The sequence below is a fragment of the Rhipicephalus microplus genome, chromosome 6 (genome assembly GCF_043290135.1).
Source record: "Rhipicephalus microplus isolate Deutch F79 chromosome 6, USDA_Rmic, whole genome shotgun sequence".
In the NCBI taxonomy this organism is placed as follows: Eukaryota; Metazoa; Arthropoda; class Arachnida; order Ixodida; family Ixodidae; genus Rhipicephalus; species Rhipicephalus microplus.
In genome coordinates, this window is record NC_134705.1 from 106,623,768 (window position 1) to 106,648,729 (window position 24,962).

The window sequence follows — 24,962 nt, forward strand, 5'->3', positions numbered from 1 at the left end:
TTCTATACGAGAGACTATTGGTCAGCTGCCAGCGCGTAAAAGGTTCACGTGCTACGTCACACCAAACAAGCTCATAAAGAGTTTTGACACCATGGCTACAGGTGGCGCTGGCTAACACTGACGGCGCTGACGGACACTTCCACGTTTTACTCACATATAAACCGAATAAAAGGCTGAAAGCCGCTATGGTAGCTCAGTGGTAGAGCATCGAACATGTTATTTGAAGGTCGCAGGTTCGGCTCCTGCTCAAGACAACTTATCTTTTCACCCACTTTTTTTCTTCACATATACATTACAATTGGTCTAATAACTCCCCTTATACGTTCCTGGGCACCATTGTCTAGTAGATCTCATTAATATTGTGTCGAAACACGAAAAACAAGCTCTGAGTATACACTTCTTTTGTATATATATATATATATATATATATATATATATATATATATATATATATATATATATATATATATATATATATATTGTAGTGGGAAATGCGCAAGGCACTGACTAGTGGGAACATCTCTCTCGGAGTGCGAAGCGCGAGCGTGTGCACGAGTTGTAGACGCTGGACTGCTCGAGTATTTCTGTCCGTACCGGCTGCCTGCCTACTACCTGGCGTCGCTATTAAACTCCCTTGCAAAGTGGTGGAAGTGTGCTGGGTACGCAAACCTGGAACTTCGAAGCCGGAAGCTGCCCACTGCATCAGCAATGCCTGATTAGACGACCGAGCAAGGCACCCCCCTGCAGAGCACGGCCCAATCTCAACTGGTCATCGTACCTACCACCCTGCGCCAACGGGATCCCCCCTTCTTCAGCTGCACCGAGGACCAAGATGTGGAAGACTGGTTGCAGCTGTTTGAAATGTGAGCGCCGCCAACAAGTGGGACGACCCCTCGAAATTGGAGTACGTCCCATTTTATCTCAAAGACGTCGCCAGCCTGTGGTTCACAAACCACCGTACGGACATTACCACTTGGGCCGCTTTCAAGGCCACCCTTGCAGCTGTGTTATATCGCCCCGCCGTGCGCAAGCTGCGTGCTGAACAGCGCCTACGCGGACGAGCGCAAAGGCAGGGCGAAAACTTCACTAGCTACATTGAAGATGTTGCCGATTTATGCCGGCGCTTTAACCCTGAGATCACCGAGCAAGACAAGATCAGGCATATCTTAAAAGGAATAGACGATGATGCCTTTCAAATGTTGCTGGCAAAGGGCCCAAGTACCGTATCCGAACTTGTGACCTTGTGCCAGAACTCTGAAGAGATTCGCAAGCAACGTGCATTAGTTCGGAGGTCAACGACAGCAGACGACTCTCGCTTCCCTGGCCGTCAGTGGTGACAGCACCCTGCTGGAGCAGATAAAAGTATATGTGCGTGAAGAGATCGCATGACAGCTTTCGTGTCTTTCGTATCTGCCGACCACCGAAGCACCAACAAACCGTCTAACGCCGACAATCAGACAGGCAATTCAGTGGCAGGTCTCCGCATTACCTACGCATTACCTACGCCTGCCTCTCCATCAACACCTGTTGCCGCGCCACTGATTTATGCGGCCGTCGCGGCAATGCCTCCGCCTTGTCTGCCATTGTATACGCCACAACCTGTGCGACCTTCCACCGCGCCGTTTCCAGCTACACAGCAGCACGCTGGAAATCCTTGGCGCACTGCTGACAACCGGCCGATATGCTACTTTTGCGGGACTCCAGGTCACGTTGCGCGTTTATGTCGTCGGCGCTTCCCAGCTAATACACCAAGATACCCTGACTACTCGTTTCGGCCTCCATGCCACGCGCCTCACGTGCCACCTGAAGTTCACGAACGCGATGCGCAAGCTGCTTCCGGCACCCGAACCTCCGCTTCTCGACGTTCTACTTCCCGCGTGCCTTCCCCTTCACCAAGTCGTCGTTCCGTGTCGCCTATGCGTCGACGACCCACCTCCATTGAGACGGAAAACTAACTGCCGCAGCTCCGGAAGCACGAGCTGCGTCATCGTCTAATCGTTTAAGTTCTCGCCTGTCTCCCGCCAATCTTATCGATGCAATTGTCGAAGGTGTACGAACACTTGCACTCATCGATACCGGTGCCGCGATATCTGTGATTAGTCAAAGACTCTGCCGCTCTCTTCGTAAAGTGACGATGCTTTCACCCGTAGTTTCTTTGAGCGCTGCGAGTGCCCAACAAATTGAGCCCGTCGCGGCATGTACGGCAAAAGTGGTTATTCGAGACGTGTTGTACATCATTGAATTTCACGTGTTGGCTTCATGTTCCCACTATGTCATCCTAGGATGGGATTTCCTATCACGTCATCACGCCGTCGTGGACTGCGCTCGGGCCGAAGTGGAGCTGTTACCATTTCATGATGCGCCTTCTGTTGATGCGGCCGTATCTAGTGTGTCTAAACTTGTCGTCGCGACGGACATAGACCTTCCTCCATGCAGCGCCCAGTTTGTCCCTGCCTGCTGCACTTCACTTTCTGACGCTACCGTCCTATTCACGCCATCTCACACCTTCGGTAGCCGCCATCACACATCGCTGCCATTCGCCGTTCTTGCGCTTTGTGAAGACACTACCGGAATATTTATTTCCTATTCGAACTCGTGACCCCTCAGTTTGCGCCGCAACGAGACGCTCAGCCACATTCAGCTTATCGATGAAGGTACTATCGTGCCTGCCGATTTCTTCGACACCAAGCCGAATATGGAGCTGAACGCGTTGGTTCCTCACTTTGCTTCGAACAGTGTGTCGTCCGATGCATTTCATCGTTCTATTGACTGCCATCTAGCCCCGGCTCAACGAGAGCAGCTTCATACCCTGTTGCACGAATTCAGCCGCTCGTCCGACTTTTCCCAAGCGGTTCTAGAAAGAACGAACGCCGTTGTGCACACAATTGACACAGGAAAGAGTTCTCCTTTGCGCCAGCGCCTCTATCGTGTGTCTCCGGCGGAGCGTCGCGTAATTGCAGAACAAGTAGACGACATGCTACAGCGTGGAGTCATCTAGCCTTCTTGTAGTCCTTGGTCTACACCTGTTGCACTCGTCAAAGAAAAGGATGGTTCGATCCGGTTCTGCGTAGACTACAGGCGCCTAAACAACATTACGAGGAAAGATGTTTACCCTCTTCCCCGCATAGACGACGCTCTCGAGTGTCTCCAAGGTGCAGAATTCTTTTCCTCGCTTGACCTTCACTCAGGTTATTGGCAGGTCCCAATGGCTGAGTCTGATCATCCAAAAACGGCGTTCGTCACACCAGATAGTCTTTATGAATTCACCGTAATTCCATTCGGACTCTGCAATGCGCCCGCCACATTCGAGCGAATGATGGACAGCATTTTACGTGGTCTCAAATCGAACATCTGCTTGTGCTATGTTGATGACGTTGTGGTCTTTTCACCCGATTTCACTTCGCACCTCACTCGTCTGCGTAAAATTCTACAGTGCCTTACAAACGCCATGCTTCAGCTTAACCTGAAAAAAATGTCACTTCGGGGCTAAACAACTCACCATACTTGGTCATGTCGTCTCGAAAGCCGGCATCCTTCCCGACACTGACAAGCTTCGTGCTATGCCGAATTTCCTAAGCCTACTACAGTTAAAGAACTACGGAGCTTTGTGGGCCTGTGCTCCTATTTTTGTCGGTTTGTCCGGAACTTTGCTTCCATCATCGCTCCGCTCACCAAACTCCTTGCTGGCCCTGCAGATCTTTCGAATTGAACAGAAGCCTGTGACGAATCCTTCACAACGCTGCGCCAACTCCTTACCTCACCACCCGTACTGCGTCAATACGACCCTACTGCGCCGACCGAAGTACACACGGATGCAAGTGGCATCGGCCTTGGTGCAGTACTCGCGCAACACAAACCAGGTTTTACGGAGTATGTGGTCGCCTATGCCAGCCGCGCCCTCACTAATGCAGAAGCCAACTATGTGGTTACTGAAAAAGAGTGCCTGGCGATTGTGTGGGCGTTAAACAAGTTTCGCTTCTATTTGTGCGGCCAAACTTTTGACGTGGTAACAGACCATCACGCACTCTGTTGGGTGGCTTCACTGAAAGATCCTTCTGGTCGCCTCGGACGTTGGGCACTACGCCTACAGAAATTCGACATACGCGTCGTCTACCGATCGGGGCGAAAGCACTCTGACGCAGATGTGCTTTCACGATCACCCGTGAAATCTAATGATACGGAAATATCAGCCTTTGACCTTCCCCTCTCCTCCGTCAGCGTCACAGACATGTCATCCGAACAGCGGAAAGACCCTTGGATTGTCTCGCTCTTGAATAAGCTTTCTGACACATCAACTTCCGGTTACCCGCGTGCTCATCGCCGCCAAGCAACGCATTTCGCCATACGAGATGGCCTGTTATATCGTCGCAACTATCAAGTGGTGGGTCGTAAATGGCTGCTAGTAATACCCAGCCATAGTTATTTTATTTGCTATGAATACTGCAACCCTAACATAGTGTTTGGCAGGGTGGATATACATTTGATAAGTTTACAAATCGGCAAACAAATAACTATAAAACAGGTAAGGCTTTTGCACACTTTGAGAACGAAAAAAAAGAACAGTGGTTTGTAACAAACCGGCATAAGAACATATAGAGGAATGAGCGCTAAATTCATGATGATCACAAGTCGAGAATGGTTACAGTGATTGAAATAAACAACAGGAGCACATGTCATAGAAATTAGACACTCGCTGCTAGAGCTGCGCCGCAAAAAGGTTCAAGGATGACTGGGAAACAACTTCGTTACTAATGTTATTCCATTCGGTAATAATTGTCCTAGGGAAGAACGAATACTTGAATGTGTTATTACGGGTGGAAAATAGGGTTATTGTAAAGGCATGCCTCTGCCTTGTGGTATATCCTGTGGAAAAATGAAGTATATGTGATAAATTTTACTTAAAATAACCTTTAACTAACTGAAAGAAAAATTGCAATCTCAATACTTTATTTCTTTGTGTAGGTGTTGGGAGGTTAGCTTTTGCTAATAAACATGATATTGAAGTACGACCAAAACTGTTATAAGTAAACCTATCAGCTCTCTATTGAATTTCTTCCATTTCGCTGATATTTTTTCTGGTGTAAGGGTACCAAATTATGGATGCATAATCTAAAGTAGGTTGAACAATCGCGCTCTGATATGCACTCTGATATCTGCGAATATTTTCATGCTGAGCCGCAACACGCACACGCCGGTGCGCTAAAGGCGTATGAACGGATCCGCCAATGTTACTGCTGGCGGGCTATGTACACGTTTGTACGCAAACACATTCGCTCATGTTCCTTGTGTCAGCAGCGCAAGACATTCCCTCATTCACCCGGTCAACTGCTGCCTTTACCACGTCCTGCACACCCATTTGACCGTGTTGGGGTTGACCTATACGGCCTGCTACCGTGCTCTGTTGGTGGTGATCGATGGGTGACTGTCGCTGCCGACCACCTGACAAGGTACGCCGAAACGGCAGCGCTACCTTCGGCTGGTGCTCGTGACGTTGCAACCTTCATCTTGCATTGGTTTGTTCTTCGTCATGGTGCACGACGGGAGCTCCTGAGTGACAGGGGCCGTGTATTCTTGTCCGAAGTTCTGCAGCAGCTCTTACACTCATGCCGCACGGTACACCGCACATCAACAGCCTACCACCCTCAGACGAACGGCCTAACAGAATGTTTCAATAGAACCGTCGGAGACATGCTCGCTATGTATATTGATTCGGACCACTCCAATCGGTACGTTGTCCTTCCTTTCGTGACTTATGCCTACAATACAGCGATTCAATCAACAACGGGCTTTTCTCCATTTTTTCTTTTATATGGTCGTGACCCATGCAGCACATTTGACACGATTCTGCCATACAATCCTGATGCCTCCGAGTTCAGCCCAGTTTCTGAAATCACAGAACATGCCGAAGAGTGTCGTCAGCTTGCACGGTCCTTCACAGCCGATAATCAAGCCCTCCAAAAAGATCGCCACGACCGTGATCTTGTTCAGGACACATTCCCCGTCGGTTCTCTCGTGTGGCTCCAACTGCCTTTCCACTCTCCTGGACTGACTCCCAAGTTTGCACCGAAGTATACGGGCCCTTACCGCGTCACACAGCACCCTTCTTCTGTCACCTATGTGATTGAACCGCTCAAGCCATCCACGGACAAGCGCCGCCTTGGTCGTGAGACGGTCCACGCCAGTCGCCTCAAGCCCTGCTACGGCCCTCCTGTTCTCTCGTCACCTTTAGTCGCCAGGATGGCTCGTCTTCGTCGGCGGGGTATTGTAGTGGGGCATTCGCAAGGCACTGACTAGTGGGATCATCTCTCTCGGAGTGCGAATTGCAAATGTGTGCACGACCTTTAGACGCTGGACTGCTCGAGCATTTCTGTCCGTACCGGCTATATATATAAATATATATATATATATATATATATATATATATATATATATATATATATATGGCACAACGGGAGCGTTGTCAACAAGGATAAATATATTTATTTCACAACAGTTTTGAGAGGGGTCCTCCCTTCATCAGGGGATCCCCCCTGATGAAGGGAGGCCGTTTTGGCCTAGAGTCTGGCCTTCATCAGGATCCTGATGAAGGCCAGACTCTAGGCCAAAACGGCCTCCCTGATCCTGATGAAGGCCACACTCTAGGCCGAAACGTAGAAATAAACCACGTTGTGACCGCTCACGGAGGATCTACTGGACTATATATATATATATATATATATATATATATATATATATACATTCCACATTGAATATGCAGCACCAGGAGAACGAAGAAGAGCACACGCAGCGAGAGAGAAAGACGAGGTTCTTATCTGATCAGTGTGACAGTGTTCTGATACAATTAAATTAATATGTCCTGTATTCAACTGCTGCTGTTTCTGAATTTTGACACTAGTGGAGGTGCTGGGTACGTGCTCGGGACACCTGACAATAGCCCCGCGTTTAGCTCAGAAAGACTTCCGCGCATCGACACCCCCGTTTACCACAGCAGGTGCGTCTTGTTAGGCCTCAGCCCAGAGTTCACTCCATTGCTGGAAAGCGTGACAATGCCAGAAAGCATGACGGTGCCTGGAAGCACTGACCCAACATGCCCAGCCTAAGCACGACGCAGGTGTCTGTTTGGAACGCTCGACTTCCGGTTCACTTCCACGGAAACACATTTGAGGACGCACAAGACTGGCTCGAGGAATTCGAGCACACAGTGAATGTCAACGGGTGGAACACCACACAAAAATCGGGCTACGTGTATTTTCTGTTTCAAGACGGAGCCTGAGCATGGGTTAGGAATCTAGTGTGTTCTTCTTTGGCCTAATTCGGGCAGATGTTCCTCTATACGTTCGCGAGCACCGAACGACGAAAAATCGCACAGCGTCTCCTCAAGTCACTGCTTTAAAAAACCAAATGAATCCGTTGCGGTGTTTGTTGAGGACACAGCACGAGTGTTTCGTCGAGCAAATTCCAATATGTCCAAATCCAAAAAGGTTAGCCATCTCATCCAGGGCATTAAGAAGCAGCAGTTCGCTGGTCTCGTGTGTAACCCGCCTACAAATGTTGATGAATTCTCCAAGAAGGCGACATCCATCGAACGCGCACTAGATCTACGCTGCCGGCAGTATGACCGCTCAACCCACAGTGCACCAATCAGCGCGGCAGCCATGACCACAGCGACGACACCCGATGAAGGTTCTTTGCGCCAACTGGTTCGAGAAATTTTACAAGAAGAGGTCAAGAAGCTCGTCACCGAACCGAATGACTCGCAATTACCTCAGTAAGAGAAGTTGTGCGCCAAGATATCAAGCAAGCGCTCTCACTTTCTGAGTCGAAAACGATCACTCCCAACGGAAGCTATGCAAAAATAGTGCGCTGACAGCTAGCGAACGTGCCGACGCCCCACCAATACCACCAGCAGATCCGCCGAGAGCCTCTTGGCACTACAGAGAAACTTCGCCGAGGCGGTCACCGCTTCGCAAAACTGACATCTGGCATACTCTGACCATAGGCCCCTGTGATTTAATTGTGGGGAAGCAGGCCACATGGTTCGGTATTGCCCGTATCGCGTTGCAGGGTACGAAAGATTTCTTTGCACTATTCCTCGGCGCCATGTCAACGAAACGCCTGGCGTCGACACGAGTGTCACGACCCCGCGGGATGTTCTTCTTGGGTTTCGGTCACGCTCATCCTCTCCTGGCCCTTCTTCTCCATCCTCTAGACGGAGCACCACTTACATGCCTAAAGGGAGATCTTCCAGTCCACACCGGGGAACTAAAAGCAGCGACCTAAGAAGAGAAGGTTGCGAATCGTCAAAGCGCTGAAAATCCTCCAGTACTGCCGAGCAAAGAGGCACAATTTTCAATGATTTGACAAAAGATGGGGTTGTTGCTGCCGAAGTTGCAATTCCGATTACAGACATGACGTCATGGCAATGGTCGACACTGGCGTGGACTTCTCAATAATGAAAGAGTCTGGCAGACAAGCTCAGGAAGGTTAGAATGAAATGGACTGGACCTCAGACTAGAGGAGCAGGAAGGCAGCTACTCACACCTACCAGAAACTGCACTGCAAGAATGAAGATACGGGATGCATCATTCGTCGCAATGTTCATTATTCTTTCCGACTGTTGCAAACAGGTAGTCTTGGGGATGGATTTCTTGCGTGAATATGGTGCCATCGTCACTACGATGTACTGACCTTTTTAGCGAATCAAAGCGCAGCACTACACCAAAAATCTTTGCGCATCATTGACGACGTCGTGTCACCTTGTTTCGGTCACGTGCGGCGTGCTGCATACTGAACAAGGAATGGCTGAGCAAGTATTCACGCTCCTACTCTCTCGTGGGGTTGCAATTGCCTGAAGTATTGTCAATGTTGAGTGCGGTGAAGCGGAGGTTTTGTTGACGAATTTTACCAACGAGCGACGACACATTACACACGGCACTACAGTTGCCTACTTCGACGAGATCACAGAAATACGCGAGTGCTGTGAAGTACAACAGAACGAGCTGCAAGCCACGTCAGCCACACCACCTATTGGCGTAAGCACAGATTTATCACCAGCACAGAGACAGCGCCTTGTAGATCTTCTTCACCAGTTCAAAGACTGTTTTTCATCGACCTCGAGGGTGAGTCAAACGCCACTGACGAAGCGCTGGATAATAATGGAGGAGAAGGCAAGGCCAATACGACTTAACCCATACCACATAGCACCAAAAAAGCGTTAAGCAATTCAGGAATAAGTGAAGGAAATGCTCGAAGAAGACGTCATCTAGCCGTCAAGAAGCCACTGGACATCGCCGGTAGTGCTGGTTAAAGAGAAAAGTAGAAGCTTGCGATTTTGTGTTGACTACCGCAAGCTGAACCATGTGACAGAGAAAGACATATCCCAATTACCGCGCATCAATGATTCACTCGACAGAATGAGCTATGCACTCTATTTCTCGTTGATTGATAATTGATATATGAGGTTTAACGTTCTAAAACAACTGTACTACTATTAAAGACGCCGTATTGGAGGGCTCCGGAAATGTCAACAACCTGGCGTTCTTTACGTGCGTCAAAACAAGAGCACACGGGCCTACAACATTTCCGCCTCCATCGGAAATGCAGCCACCGCAGCCGGGATTTGATCCCGTGAACTGAAGGTCAGCAGACGAGTACCTTAGCCACTAGACCACCACGGCGTGGCAGTATTTCTCGTAAATGGACCTCAAAAGAGGGTATTGGCAAATTGGGCTCGACAAGCGAAATAGAGAAAAAACGGCTTTTGTAACACCTGGTGAGCTTTTTGATTTTAAAATCTTGCCTTTCGGATTGTGCTCAGCCCCCACAACATTTCAGAGACTAATGGATACCGTTCTGTCAGGCCTTAAATGGCAGACATGTCTGGTCTATATGCACGACAGTATTGTTTTTTAAACATATGAGGAACACCTGAGCATTCTATCGGTATTCAGGGCATTAAGGTCTCCAGGCCTCGCACTGAAATCCGAGAAGTGTCTTATTGGTTTCAAGGAGCTCCAATTTTTAGGCCATGTGGTGAGCCATGAATATGTTCGACCTGATCCCGATAAGATCGCGGCCGACAGAATTTTTCCAGTGCCGACCAGTAAGAAAGCAGTCAGGCGTTTCTTTGGCCTATGCGCATACTAACGAAGGTATATTGCCAATTTCTCACACATAGCCTTGCCGTTAACACGACTCACAAGAGAAGACGTTTCGTTCACATGGGGCGACGATCAACTAGCGGCATTTGACGATCTCCAACAACGCCTGCAGACACCGCCTGTGCTTGCTCGCTTTGATGAGGACGCTTCTACAATTGTCCACACAGATGCCAAGAAAGTCGGTTTAGGCACTGTACTCATTCAGTGGCAAGACTCAGCCAAGCGTGTGATCGCATATGCTAGTAAGACGCTTTCCCGCGCAGAGTCCATCTACTCCACAACGAAAAAAGAGTGTCTTGCTGTCGTATGGGCAGTTACAAAGTTACTTCCGTACCTCTACACTCGTTCCTTCTACGTAGGGAGCGACCGTTATTCGCTTTGCTGGATGACCAACTTGAAAGACACATCTCGTTAGCTCGCACGAAGGAGCTTACACCTTCAAGCATTTCATAAGACGGTCATGTATAAGTCCGACCGCAGCACGCCAACGCCGATTGCTTATCAAGGTCACTGATAAAGCGTGACGATGGCACAAAAGATGACAACATGGCGTTTGTTGTAGTCGTCGACACCACCACGATTTCGTGCAAGCAGAAGGAAGACAGCGAGTTTCTTCCTCTTAATGAATTTTCGAATGGTCGGACAACAACCGTCCCTAAAAGATTTCCAAGGATCCTGGCGTCATTCTGGTTACATAGCGTTGTTCTCTATAAGAAGAACTTTTCTCCCAGAGGAACCACCCACCTACTTGTCGTCCCGACGTGAGGAGATACTTAGTGCTTGCCACGATGAGCCATCGTCCTGTCATCTCGGATACACACGCACAATGGCCAGAATCCAAAAGATATACTACTGCCCAAGACTTCCAGCTATTGTGAAACATTACGTGCGCATGTGCCTCGATTTCGAACGACGAAAATCACCATCTTCAAAACCAGCTGGATTATTACAACCAATTGAAATGCCCGTGGTACCTTTTGCCCCAATTGAAATAAATCTGCTTGGACCGTATCCGACTTCCTATGCTGGCAACAAGTGGGTAATAGTCGCCACTGATGATCTTACGCGCTTCGCTGAAACAAAAGCTTTCTCAAGTGACGCCGCTGTTGAAACCGCCCGAGTCTTCATAGAAAATATTGTCATGAAGCATGGTGCTCCGACAATCATAATACCGGATTGAGGTACCACTTCCACGGCCGTGCTCTTGAAGACAGTGCTTGAGCTGAGTCGAACAGCCCATCGGAAAACCACTTCTTAACACCCACAAACCAACGGCTTTACAGAACGCCTTAACAAGAATACTGTCGACATGTTGAGTGTGTACATTGACGTGGATCACAAAAACTGGGACGAAATTCTACCGTACATCACGTTCGCATATAATACAGCGCAGCAAGAAGCTACAGGAACAAGGCCGTTCAGCTTCCTTTATGGCCATGAAGTGACGACGATGCTTGACGCCATGTAACTGCGCGACTACGATGACATTGATTGTGACGCTGCATCTTTTACACAACGAGCAGAAGAAGCGAGGCAGCTTGCACGCGTCTCAATCACCTAGCAGCGAAATTACGACGCCCAACGTTACAATCTGCGGCACCAACATGTCGTATATCGCCCTAGCGAGAAAGTTTGGGTATGGAGTCCTATCCACCGCCGGTGACTGCCTGAAAAAAGGCTGGATAGGTATTTTGGCCCATACACAGTTGTAGAACGCCTCAGGGACGTTAATTTCGTGGCCTTCCCGACAGCCCTTCGATAGCTCACCAGAAAAAAACCAGAAATTGTGCACATTGTGCGAATGAAGCCTTATTGTTCGGACTGATTTGCACCCTACCTCTACTGATCGTCTTTTGTAGAAGAGCATCGTGACGCTGCTCTCTAGAGGGTGGCAAATGCCGCATTGAATACGCAGCACCAAATAAACAACAAAGAGCACGCGCAGCGAGAGAAAAAATGAGGTTCTTAACCGATCAGTTTGCCAGTGTTCTAGTACAATAAAGTGAATTGCCCTGTACTCAACGGCTGCTGTTTCGGCATTGTGACAATATATATATATATATATATATATATATATATATATATATATATATATGTATATATATATATATACATATATATATATATATATATATATATATATATATGTATATATGTATATATATAGTGTTACGTTTGAAAGAGACCGATAGACGTTGAAAGGGGCTGTTTGTTAGGTCGTGAGGGGCAGTTCAGAAGTGGCCGACTGGTTAGAGATCTTCTGATCCTCTTCTTCCTTTCTCTCTCCGGTTGACTAGTGCATTCACCGTATACGCTTCCTTGTCTTCGTGCATGTGCGCAACATTCCTCTCCGCGCAGACGAAAGCGGCCGGACGAGTCAGTCGAGTCGTCGTGGCGTGTACAGTTTCTGGCGGGAAACATGAACCACCTGAGTTTTCGCAGCTCGTCAACCACTCGTGGTGAGACGAGCTATCACATAGTTTACCTCTGTAAGTGTGGGTACAATAACAAAAAGTCCATCGTAAGTGGCCAAAAACTTTTGGCATAACCAGTGCTTGCGCATCGTAGTCCACAACCACACCTGATAACCTCGGCGATTAGTCACTGGTAGATGGTGAATGTCATAGCATGCTTTTGCTTTGTCTTGCAATGCCAATGTGAGTAGTCGAGCTATGCGACGCGATTTTTTGGCGAGGCAGAGAGTCTCGGTGACAGTGACGTTCTCGTGATCTCAGAAAGCTAAGATTGTGTCGATTGTGTGCCGGGGCGAATGTGCATGAAGTAAAAAGAAAGGGCTATAGCCTGTAATCTCATTCGTCGCGGTGTTGAACGCGTAAGTAATGAACGGGAGTTCATCATTCCAGTTCTTGTGGTCGCATGAAACATATTTAGACAACATGTTGATAATGGTGCGGTTTGTTACGCTCTGTCAGTCCATTAGCTAGGGGATCGTATGGTGTCGAGTGACGCAGTTGGGAATAAAAAAAACGAAGTAGATCCTGCACGACATCCGCTGTGAATTCTTGTCCACGATCCCTCATAATCAGGTGAGGTGGGCCGTGTCGTAGGATGACGCACTGTAGCAAAAACAACGAGGCTTCACTGGCAGTTGCGGAGGGGATGGCTGCCGTCTCGCTGTAGCGTGTGTGGTTGTCGACGCAAGCAATTATTCATCGTTTGCTACAATTCACACACACACACACTCACACACACACACTCACACACAGAGACACACACACACTGTGTGTGTGTAATTGTCTCTAAGTGCGCGAGCGCGCGCGCGCGCGCGCGCGTGTGTGTGTGTGTGTGTGTGTGTGTGTGTGTGAAATGTAAGAAAATAGGCGCGCATGCCATGATTGACCAATCTGCCCTGTACTCTGCAGGGGTAATAAGGTTCAGGCCGCTGCCGCTGTGCAGGTACCGCAAGAAACCCACTAGGAAAACATCCCTAGGCATTATAAACGAAATTGTGTTCTTCCCCACGTCCTCGATGGCAAACTACTCGAGTACTGTCATTATGGCTATAGGAAAACTGGTGTTACAAATAGACTTTTCTACAATAATAATAGTAATGGCATTAGTAATGCTTGTTTGCTTTTTTGAATAAAACCATACTTGTAATATTTGGTTGAGTGCATGTTTATTTCAATATTTCTTTAATATCACACTTTTTTAGAATCTTCCGGGAGGGTTTTTTCTACTTCCAACTCCTCAAGTTCTTCAGGCAAGTCTTTACAAAACTTGATGTGAACAACTTTCGAATTTCAGTGCAATAGTGGCTGGTGATTTTGCCTTGTGTGCTGTGTCTAGCCTTTGAAGAAGTTGGTAGCTAGGGAGAACTCAAGTGCGTTGCTCAACATTCTTGTAGTATGGTGGCGTTTCACCTAGACTTCGATACGACAGGTACCTTTTCGGGGACGCAAACAAAATAAAAGAATCTCATAGTGCTGATCCAGTACCTGCAGTTGAAAAAAAAACATTATAACAGCATTGAATGTGTGATATTATCAGAGCGAAATCACGTACTGAGGCAGCATAATTCAGAAAGTAAAGCGCCGCTCCGCCTTTCAGGTAGACCTGTTACAGCTCAGAAAACTCTACTGATAGCACAGCAATGCAACCTGAGGGGCAATAACTTACTTTCAAAAGGTACTGTAATGCTTTTACTGCTTCAGCTTGAAGGTTGTACTGTTCTTAGACGTGCAATAGTGAAGTACATACAGAATGTTGAGAAAGTATGCATTAGGTATTGAGTAACTCTACAATTCATACTGTAACTGTGTAAATAGTGCTGCTAAACTTACGTATTGAACCCTTCTTTATTGATACGGGCATTACTGATTTTAAACTACCATGCTCTAATCATTTCAGCCACCACCGCCTTTGAGTCCCATTCAGGGCCCAAGTTGGGTAAGTGTTTCATCCCGAGACTAGCTCCGATATTATTGAGGTTCACAAAATGTTCCTGATACGAGCGCAAACTAGACTCACAACACTGAAGCGCACAACCGCACTAGTACTATTTGCGCGTGACTTCCGCTATCGGAACACTGACTTATAACATTATAATCCAGAAGAACGAAACAAAACCAAGAATCGCGGCTATTGGTCTTGCAAACTAAAACAATAACTCAAGGTCGTCTATGAACCGTAGCCGACCTCTCCGGAAACATTTTTCACTTGTAATTGCGCTCTCTCAAGATGTCTACGTGATCGTTTATCCTGAAGGTATGTGACTTGATCTGTTAGAAATAAACTTGACTTTCGTGTTAGATCTTATAATTTGACAGAGGGATGAGCCATGTTGACTTTTTTGTATTTTCCAAGTTTCATGTGCCGTTCCTAGTACGCTTAGCATGAAGCATTCTCCACAAGGGCTCTTCTCAATACGTCCTGACATATTGCCCACGTTTCAAACTATCATAAAGCCAAAGTGATTTTGGTCAATGGTATTATTTAGACACTCCTGGATACCGGCAACTTTTTGTTGGACACTGCGGTGTGCTACACTAGGGGCTCATATTTTATAGTTCTTTTTTATCGCCTATATTTTGCGGCTTTGGAGATATGCAGTTTCATAATCACCGCGAGGAAGAAGTGTGGCCGATATTCGCTCGTGATGTGTTTCTATGAAGTACAGTTGGCTTTCAGTTAATGGTTGATTTTCTGCTTCCACAGGCCAGCTTTTCACCTAGAGGCTCTGCTCTTGACCTTCTCAGTGTTTTTGTCCTGTTAAAGAATTTGATTAGAGTGGAAAGCATGCATAGTTTTTCACTTGATGCAGTTCGTTACCGTGCTATTTCCTGCTCAGGAAGGTGGCCCACTAAGTGTCGGAAGTCTTTCAATGACTCATCTCATATGTGTTGCCTCACGTTTTGTGACAGGTACTCCTTTGTGTTAAAACAATGTACCTCGTAAAGACTGTACGATAAGCATCACATACACACAAACACTGGTGTAAAGACAGGTCTGCTTCCATAGTTCGATTTATTGTTCATGACCAGTCGCATATACCTACTAAATTATTCCTCAAATAGGACCGAAATATCCTATATGAGATATAGCTATCAAATCATTTATTCAAATTCTTTTACATGTATTTCATTGGGTAGCAGATAATGTGCGGCTATAATGATCATTGGAATAAAACCGCATGACAATTCATCACATAACAACCGTTACTTAGGAAAAATTAAAGCACATTTATGCTGCCATGATCCAGAGACACAATTGATAGCAATATATTGAAACGGCATATGAAATAATAGTAATTTTTGTTTATTTTCTAGTGTGGCTCATTTCATGGAATTGTTGGTATAAGTAAATGCAGTTGCTACTTCGAGTGTTGGGACCTTCGTGGGGTCTTCCCAAAGCCCTTTCTGAACCCTAAGTATATCTTTCGTACTACTTCTGCCAACAATACTTTAAAAATATTGTAACTGCCTAACTACAGAGTAAAAGAAATTCTCAAAACATCTCTTCTCTTCACGTATTGAGCTAGCAGCAGTGGCCAGAACTTAGTGCGCATATATTATATTCACATTTAAACTTTCCTAGTGGGATATATTTGTTCAGACACAAAGTTGCTTGGACTCATAAAAAATAAAATTACAAAATAAGTACACTGAAGTTACTTATTATGATCGTTTGTAAGGTGAAATAAATTGCAGTTAGGCTGCACAGGCGTGTCTATATTGAGTCTTTTTTATGTGCTGGGAAATATTCCAAATATTATAGACGTCAGTGCGGTTAATGTCTCGATGAGGAATTTCTACTGCAAGGCTACAGCTTTTAAGCCGAAGCTTACACCAAGACAGGTTCTTTTAAGGACAGACGCCTCCAGAAGCATGTCGTGTCTGAAAAATGTTCGATCGTTTGAGATTGCTTCGTTAGCTTAACCTCTGCCTTATGTAGTGCGTACGTGGGACTTATAGGTGAAATGTGCCGGAACGTCTTTGACGTTCCCCGCTAGAGACACGCGGGAAATAGAAGCATGCGTGCGACGACCATGTTTCCCGGTCGCAATCCAACGACAGATGCAGGGCCTGAGACGCGCGCGTCACGTTCTATTTTCCCCAGCGCCGTCTAAAGGTTTCCTTTTTTATCCACCAGACTATGTATTCTGACGCTGCAGTAGTAGTAGTAAACAATTTTACTAAGGCAGATCGTGGTTTTCCAAGTGGCGAGGGCTGTCAATTCATGCCTGGTCGCCACCTCGTCAGTGCTCTTTATGGCCCGGAGCTGGTCATCCAAGCTTGTGGTCGTGAGGATTCTCTCCCTCGCCTAACTTGAGGGTGACTCTCTAAAAAAGCTTCGTAGGCGAGGGTCCTTGCTGCATTTCCAATTGACGTGGTCTAAAGTTGTGATCTGTGTCTTGCATAGGGTGTACGTAGGTGTGAATAAGGCTGGGTATATTTGCTTGTATACGTACGGGAAAGGCAATGAGTTGCACTCCGACTTGAAAACTCGGCTGAACGGGGCTTAAGCGCCGTCTGTGTAAGTGTTAGCGCTTGCTGCTTCGCATCTACACATGATTCTGTTTAGTGTTAGATGATGTAATTTTTTATATCACCTTTGGAGCACAGAACTAGAATTCGAAGTGAAAAGCATCTCAAACAACCACATTAGATTTGTAAGCGTGGCTACCGTCCTTTTGAAGTACGTCAGTATCGTGCCTTTATAAACCAGTTTCCACACTCTTCACCAGAACTAGTGCTCAGTAGAACCAGATATGTGAAGTGCAAGGGTGCAGTTGCAATAAATACTTCTTTGTTCACAGCCTGTATACTCCTTCTGTGACACCTCGAGCAACGCGGGGCAATAATTGATCGAAGAATAAAGATAAAACATACCAACGAGTTTTAGCCTGTAACAGTCGGTCCGTGAAGTACAAAGAAAATGCTAAACTTTGGATAGATTTACACCGAGTGAGCGGTATAATAATGATGAAGGCCGTCGAGGAGGTCTCCAGATATTTCGACTACCAGCTTTTTTTAAGGGACAGCTCACTTTCATTTTCAGGTTCAATTTCATTGAAATATTACTTACTCACAAGTTTCTAACATTTATTACAGCGGCGTAATATATATATATATATATATGACACAACGGGAGCGTTGTCAACAAGGATAAATATATTTATTTCCCAACAGTTTCGGGAGGGGTCCTCCCTTCATCAGGGGATGAGTTATACTGACATGAATTTCCAAACTTCGTTGCTGCCGCATCCCTCTCGCCTTGAAACATGTTTGCGAGAGTGAGAGGGAACTAAAAAAAGGAAAGAAAACAAAAAAACTAAAAAGGGGGAGAAAAAAGAAAAAGAAAGAAAAGAAAGAAAGTAAACAAGAGGAAGAACCACTGTCAACACTGAGAACGAAACCAACTGTCAGTGTACGTCCACATACGTTTCTTATCACGTGCTGTTCAGTTCTCGACGTGTGTCGGGCCACCCAAGATTGTCGTCGCGGTGCCGGGAGGGTCCTTGCGGCGTGCGTAAAGAAAGGGTTTCTCCGTAATAGGTCGGTCGGCGTGCGGCGTGCGTAAAGGAAGGGTTTCCCGTTAATGGGTCGGTCGGCTCTTTTTGCCTTTATTCTTCGTCCGTTTCCCTTCAATGATCATCAAGTGGTAGGCGAACAAAAACACTTTGTATGTTCATGTGAAAAAAAAGAAAAAGAAGGAAAAAAAGAAAAAAGGAAGAAAAAATGAAAAACAAGAAACAAGAAAGGACAGTGTACACGTACGAGTCAGTCAGAAAAAAGCATGGTCTCCAGCTATCAATCTTTTTCACCAATTCCTCCTGGCTTACTTCTTGGAGGCAGTTGAGTTTTCCGGAGTCCTCGTTGATGGCGGCTACTAATGTTCGAAATTTGAAAATAAAATATGCCTGACGCTGTTCGCGCTCGCGTCTGTTAGAGAAACCGGACTGCAAAAGAGTTACGCTGATATTTTCAAAACTGTGGTTTGGCAGGCGCAGATGTCTAGATAAAAGTAGCTTCGGCAGAGAAGTGGCGTGGTACCGGTGATTATTGAACCGCAGCCGAAATGGCGTGTCTGTTTGGCCGATATATTCTTGTCCGCAGATGTTGCAATGTAGCATGTATATTACGTTACTAGAGTCACAATTAAGGATTTCAGTTATGCAGACTTTGACATCCGAGAAGTTCACTTTGGATTCACGTGTTGTGACCATCTGTGGGCATACCTTGCATCGAGCTTTTCTGCAGGGATGGCACCCTGATTGAAATTTGGGGGTGGTTGTTTTTGCTCTGACAAGAATGTCCTTCAGATTTTTATCCCGGCGGTACTTATGTGATAGAAGGTAGTCGTTTCGCGAAGCCACCAACTTCTGTCTTCGCAAAGCCACCTCACGTGGTGTACCGCCGGGATAAAAATCTGAAGGCCATTCTTGTCAGAGCAAAAACAACCAGCCCCAAATTTCAATCAGGGTGCCATCCCTGCGGACAAGCTCGATGCAAGGTATGCCCACAGATGGTCACAACACGTGAATCCAAAGCGAACATCTCGGATTTCAAAGTCTGCATAACTGAAAGCTTTAATTGTGACTCCAGTAACGTAATATACATGCTACATTGCAACATCTGCGGACAAGAATATATCGGCCAAACAGACACACCATTTCGGCTGAGGTTCAATAATCACCGGTACCACGCCACTTCACTGCCGAAGCTACCTTTATCTAGACATCTGCGCCTGCCAAACCACAGTTTTGAAAGTATCAGCGCAACTCTTTTGCAGTCCGGTTTCTCAAACAGACGCGAGCGCGAACAGCGTGAGGCCTATTTTATTTTCAAGTTTCGAACATTAGTAGCCGGCATCAACGAGGACCCCGGAAAACTCAACTGCCTCCGAGAAGTAAGCCAGGAGGAAATTGGTGACAAAGATTGATAGCTGGAGACCATGCTTTTTCTGACTGACTCGTACGTGTACACTGTACTTTCTTGTTTTTTGTTTTTGCTTTTCGTCTTTTTCTTCCTTTTTTCTTTTCTTCCTTTTTTCTTTTTTTTCCACATGCACATAAAAGTGTTTTCGTTCGCCTACCACTTGATGATCATTGAAGGGAAATGGACGAAGATTAAAGGTAAAAAGAGCCGACCGACCCATTAACGGGAAACCCTTCCTTACGCACGCCGCACGCCAACCGACCCAATACGGGGAAACCCTTTCTTTACGCACGCCTTCACGGACCCTCCCGGCACCGCGTCGACAATCTTGGTTGGCCCGACACACGTCGAGAACTGAACAGCACGTGATAAGAAACGTATGTGGACGTACACGGACAGTTGGTTTCGTTCTCAGTGTTGACAGTGGTTCTTCCTCTTGTTTACTTTATTTCTTTTCTTTCTTCTTCTTTTTTTCTCTCCCCTTTTTTGTTTTTTTTTGTTTTCTTTCCTTTTTTAGTTCCCTCTCACTCTCGCAAACATGCTTCAAGGCGAGAGGGACGTGGCAGCAACGAAGTTTGGAAATTCATGTCAGTATAACTCATCCCCTGATGAAAGGAGGACCCCTCCCGAAACTGTTGGAAAATAAATATTTATTCTTGTTGACAACGCTCCCGTTGTGCCATATCCCATACCTTCACGAAGACTAACTGGCCCATTGAATTATTACTCCCACTATATATATATATATATATATATATATTTATATATATATATAATGCCGCTCTTTTGGATACTGTCTTTGCCAATTCTAAACCTTCGCACTGTACTTTTTTCAGTCTCCACTACAATTAGGTCCTGTTCCTGGTCCAAGTAGGGTGAGTGTTTCATCCTAAAAAAACTACGTTGTTATTTAAGGTTCAGTATATGTTTTTCAAATTGTTTATCTGATACTAGAGCAAACTGGAATCGCAACACTAAAGCACACAGTCACATTGGTACCGATTTCGCATGTCCCGAAGTATCATAAAAATTGTTTATGACTACTTTAGTCCAAAACACTCAGGCATAATTGAACAATAACCGGTATGATCAAAACGAACAACGTAATAGAGGTCTCTAAAAATTTCAAACACATGACTGCTTATGATGCACATAAATCTAAGCTCATAGGTACACGTCTTTCGCAACGCAAAGGCCAGCTCAACGACAACGAATCTATCTTTCGACCATCTAGTGAGTAGTCGAGTACTTTGAATGTCCTTCTGCGGCGTGGCTGAATCCACTGGTGCATTGGTAAACGAAGATGAGATTTTAGACATCAATATAGACTATGACAAGGCTGCTTTCACGTTTTTGTTCTTTTACGCCATTTTTAAAACAAATAAATATAAAACCAGGAGCCCTCACAATAAATTGACATTGGCTACTAATTTTCACTTCATTGTTACGAAAGAAAAATTAGAGGACATACCACACATGTAGACATATACAGTGCTAACTCGTGAGTCCTAAACTTCTCGTTTGAACGGAATGAGAACATTTCACGCTCCTAACTTTGTTCCATCAGTTATCACAGGCAACAAATGTCCGTGTCATCAAAAAAAATCCATCCAAGCACTTCATCGCTTTGCGGCTCATTCTAAGTGACCATGGGTCTACACTTTCCCTTACGTAAACTTTTTTTTCAGTCTAGTGTTGCGAAATACGTTTTCGGGTCATTATATGTTGATGTTACGTTCCTATGTGTGTTATTGCAACGTGCAAGTTTTTAGTGAAGAGACGCCAACCTAAACACCAACGAAAAGACGAGGCCTTTATATACCACACATTATTGACGCGCAAAAAAGGAGCACACATTACATGGAGAGACTATGTAAACAATCCTTCACCGTCTCCTCGCGCTATGGAAGTCCTAACCTAACAGTCCCTCATCTTCACATGAACACGAGACGAGGCTGGTCTTACCACAGTTCGTTCGTACTTCTCGAGCTGGATCACGTTGTCGGCATGGTAGACCACACAGCTATTTAAAGTGTGGGCACTATTACCGTAGACGAGATCCGGCCGGACACCTCCGCTAGAACTCGTCCCCGTAGCCCGACAGCTCTGCGTGGCTCAAATGGTAGACCAGGTAGCTACTTGAAGGGCAGGGACCATAACTGTAGCCGCATCCCGGCTGGACACGTCCGCTAGAACTCGTACCCGTAGCCCGACAGCTCCGCGTTGCTTGCGCGGTAGATCAGGCGGCTCTTTGAAGGGTAGGCGTCACCACTGTATCCGCGTCCCGGCCAGACACCTCCACTAAAGCTCGTGCCTGTAGCCCAACAGCTCCGCATTGTCCGCATGATAGACCACGCGGCTACTTGAAGGCCGGGCACTACCACTGTAGAGGCATTCCATCCGCACACTTCCGCTGGAACTCGTGCCCGTTACCTTAACTCCGGGTTGCCCGCATGGCAGACCAGGCGGCTACTTGAACAGTTGGCACCACTATCACAGCCGCGTTCCGGCCGGACGCGTCCACTGGAACTCATGCCTGTAGGCCGACAGCTCCGCGTTGCTCGCACGGTAGACCAGGCGGCTACTTGAAGGGTAGGCACCAGTACCGTAGCTGCGTCCCGGCCGAACACCTCCACTGGAACTTGTGCTTGTAGCCCGACACCTCTGCCTTGCTCGCACGAACACCAGGCGGCTACTTGAAAGGTAACCACCACCCTAGCCGTGTCCTGGTCGGACATCTCCGCTGGAATTTGTGCCCCCCGCCCGACAGCTCCACCTTGCTCGCATGGTAGACCAGGCGGCTACTTGAAGGGTAGGCACCACCACCATAGCCGCGTTCCGGCTGGACACCTCAGCTGAAATTCGTGCCCATATCCCGACAACTCCATGTGTCCTAGGCCCCAGGATGCATTAAAGCAACAGCACGTAAGCGACGCACGGCCGTGGCAGGTAGTACGATGCAGGTAGCCCGGACTCAGCTGTTACCAGGCTCATGTACGGAACCCTAAGGCCGAGTAGCGAGCCCCGTCTTCTTCGTTTCTTCTCTCATCTCTTCACCGCCAGCAACCACCATCCTTTTAGGAGCGAAACTCATTAAAACGGCACCCGTTCATCCCTCGTTGTTGTACGTAGCATGTCTTACGCTTTGACTTGCAAGGCGGTGCCGGTGGGAGATTTCTTCTCTGCGTAGTTGAACAATAAAAAATTCGCAGCGTGTGCATTAAAAGCCGCATTCTCCTGTCTCTCATTTCCCATTAACATCGACATTGAGCACTACATGACAAGAAAAGGTTGCTACGTTACACTCGCTTGGCATAACCTTCTTGATTTTAGAAATGTTTAGCGAGCGTTGGGCTGCAGTGCCATGAATACAGCGAACTAATATATACCATGAACTCGAGGTGGTTAAAGATGGGAAGTAGACACGAAGCGCAAGCCGTAAGAAAGTGTGCGTGTGCTTTCTCTCATTCAATCCTTGGAATGTCCGCTGGATGGCGTTGCTTCTATATGAGGAATATATGATGAAAAGATGCGAGATGATGGTACTTGGAGTGTTAATTAGACAGACGAACGGACACAGAGATAGACGTGCGGACGGACGCACGGATGGAAGCACTGATGGATGGATGCTTGAAGGGACACAGGAGCGGATGGGTGAACGAACGCAGGGACGGACGCACGGATGGAAATGCGAACGCACGAATAGACGTACGCACGGACGGGCGGCTGAATGCATAGACAGTCACACAGGCAGACGCATCGACAGACGGAAGCAAGAACGAATGGACGGACGGATGCTTTGTCCCACTCTACATCATTCACCCCGTTGATATGAATCCATTTTTTCCTCTTCCTTTTTCCTACCCAGCCCAGCACTCGTGCCACCTTCTTTGTTGTCTCTTTCCAACTCTTGTAAAAGTAAGCCCCTTGAACTTTCATGCACGTCATTTATCACAGTCGGGTTTCAAACACTTAAGGAACAGGCGTTATTTATCCTCGTATTCGCGGCAGCGCTAACACGTGATGGTAATGAAACTGACCACTTATAAAATAAAGATTAGAATATAGCCTCTAGTTAAGAATAAAGAGCAATTAGAATGCTTTTTTCTTGAGAATGAAGTCATCTGTTGTTTTAGAACCCAATATTCAATAATACAGTGGGAACTAAATTTCTTGTGTTATGTGGCTGATTCCTTACATCAAGCAAGCCTACACGAGTAAATTTTCTTGATATCGCTGTAAGCTTTGTGCGGTGTGACCCAATAGCAAAGTTTATAGCCGAGTATAGTCAGTAAGCAAAAGGAAAGTGTGCCTATAAAGTTTCTAAAACTGTTCAGATCTCTGAACAATGAAAAACCAGGTGGCTGTGTGTATTTAAAGCTTTTTTTCTAAGCTTGATGTGAACGATTTAGTAGATTCAGTAAAATAAAGGGGTTAGTTTTCTATGTAAATTAAATATAGCATTTAGGAAATGTGGTAGCTCGTAAGCAGTCGAATACTTTGCTGAACACCTAGGGAGCATACCAGAGTTCATGCTAGACAAACTGTATTTTTATACGACAGTACCCTCTTGAGCGATGCAAAGGAAGAAATGTTCATATTGCAGAAGCGGTAACTGCGCTTGACAAAATGTTGTAACAGCAACAAATTTGTTAGATTATTAGGGCGATATCACGTATATAAAAATAACTGAACAAGCATATGTTGCATAATTCAGAAACTAAAGCGTGGCGCAGCCAATTAGGCAGCGTTATTAAACTATAGAAAACTCTACTAACAGTGCAGTAATGCAGCCCGAGAAATATTAGCCTATTTCAAAGGCTACTGTAATGCTTTTCGCTGCTTCAGCTTCAAAGTTGTACTGTTCTCAGACACGCAATGCTGAAGTAAATACATGTCCAGAAAACATACACTCGGTATTAGATGACTCCACAATTCTTACGGTGACATTGTAAATACTGCTATAAAACTGAAATATACGACCCTGACTTTCGGGTACAGACATTCCTAATTCATAAGTATTGTGTTCTACTCATTTTAGGCACCACTGCCTCTAAGCGTCATTCCAGGCAAAAGTTGGTTAAGCGTTTCATCGCAAGATAAACTATGTTAATATTGAGGCCAGCAAAATGTTCCTCATATGGTCTACCTGGTAATAGCGGCAACAGGGCTCACAACACTATAACGGGCAATTGCACTGGTACTAAGTTCGTGTCGGTCACACTACATGAACAATTACTAATATTAACTATAACCAAGAAGAACGAAACATTACTAGAAACCATGATCATCCATCTTGCAAAAGACAACCATCATTAGAGGTTGTCTATGACCCACAGTCAAACTCTTTGCAACTACAAGTTTCAGTTGTCTTTGAGCTCTCTCAATATGTCTGAGACAT

The 24,962-nt window shown here is 46.2% G+C and overlaps 1 protein-coding gene across 2 annotated transcripts in view; it reads left to right on the plus strand.

Moving 5' to 3' along the window:
• LOC142765411 (uncharacterized) overlaps positions 1-24,962 on the plus strand; it is a 162,849-nt gene that overhangs the window by 20,706 nt on the left and 117,181 nt on the right. For both annotated transcript variants that reach the window (XM_075866388.1, XM_075866389.1), the window contains 3 exons: positions 13,837-13,884; positions 14,532-14,570; positions 20,398-20,436. In XM_075866388.1, the coding sequence (XP_075722503.1) occupies positions 13,837-13,884; positions 14,532-14,570; positions 20,398-20,436 (126 nt within the window). The remainder of the gene's footprint in view (positions 1-13,836; positions 13,885-14,531; positions 14,571-20,397; positions 20,437-24,962) is intronic.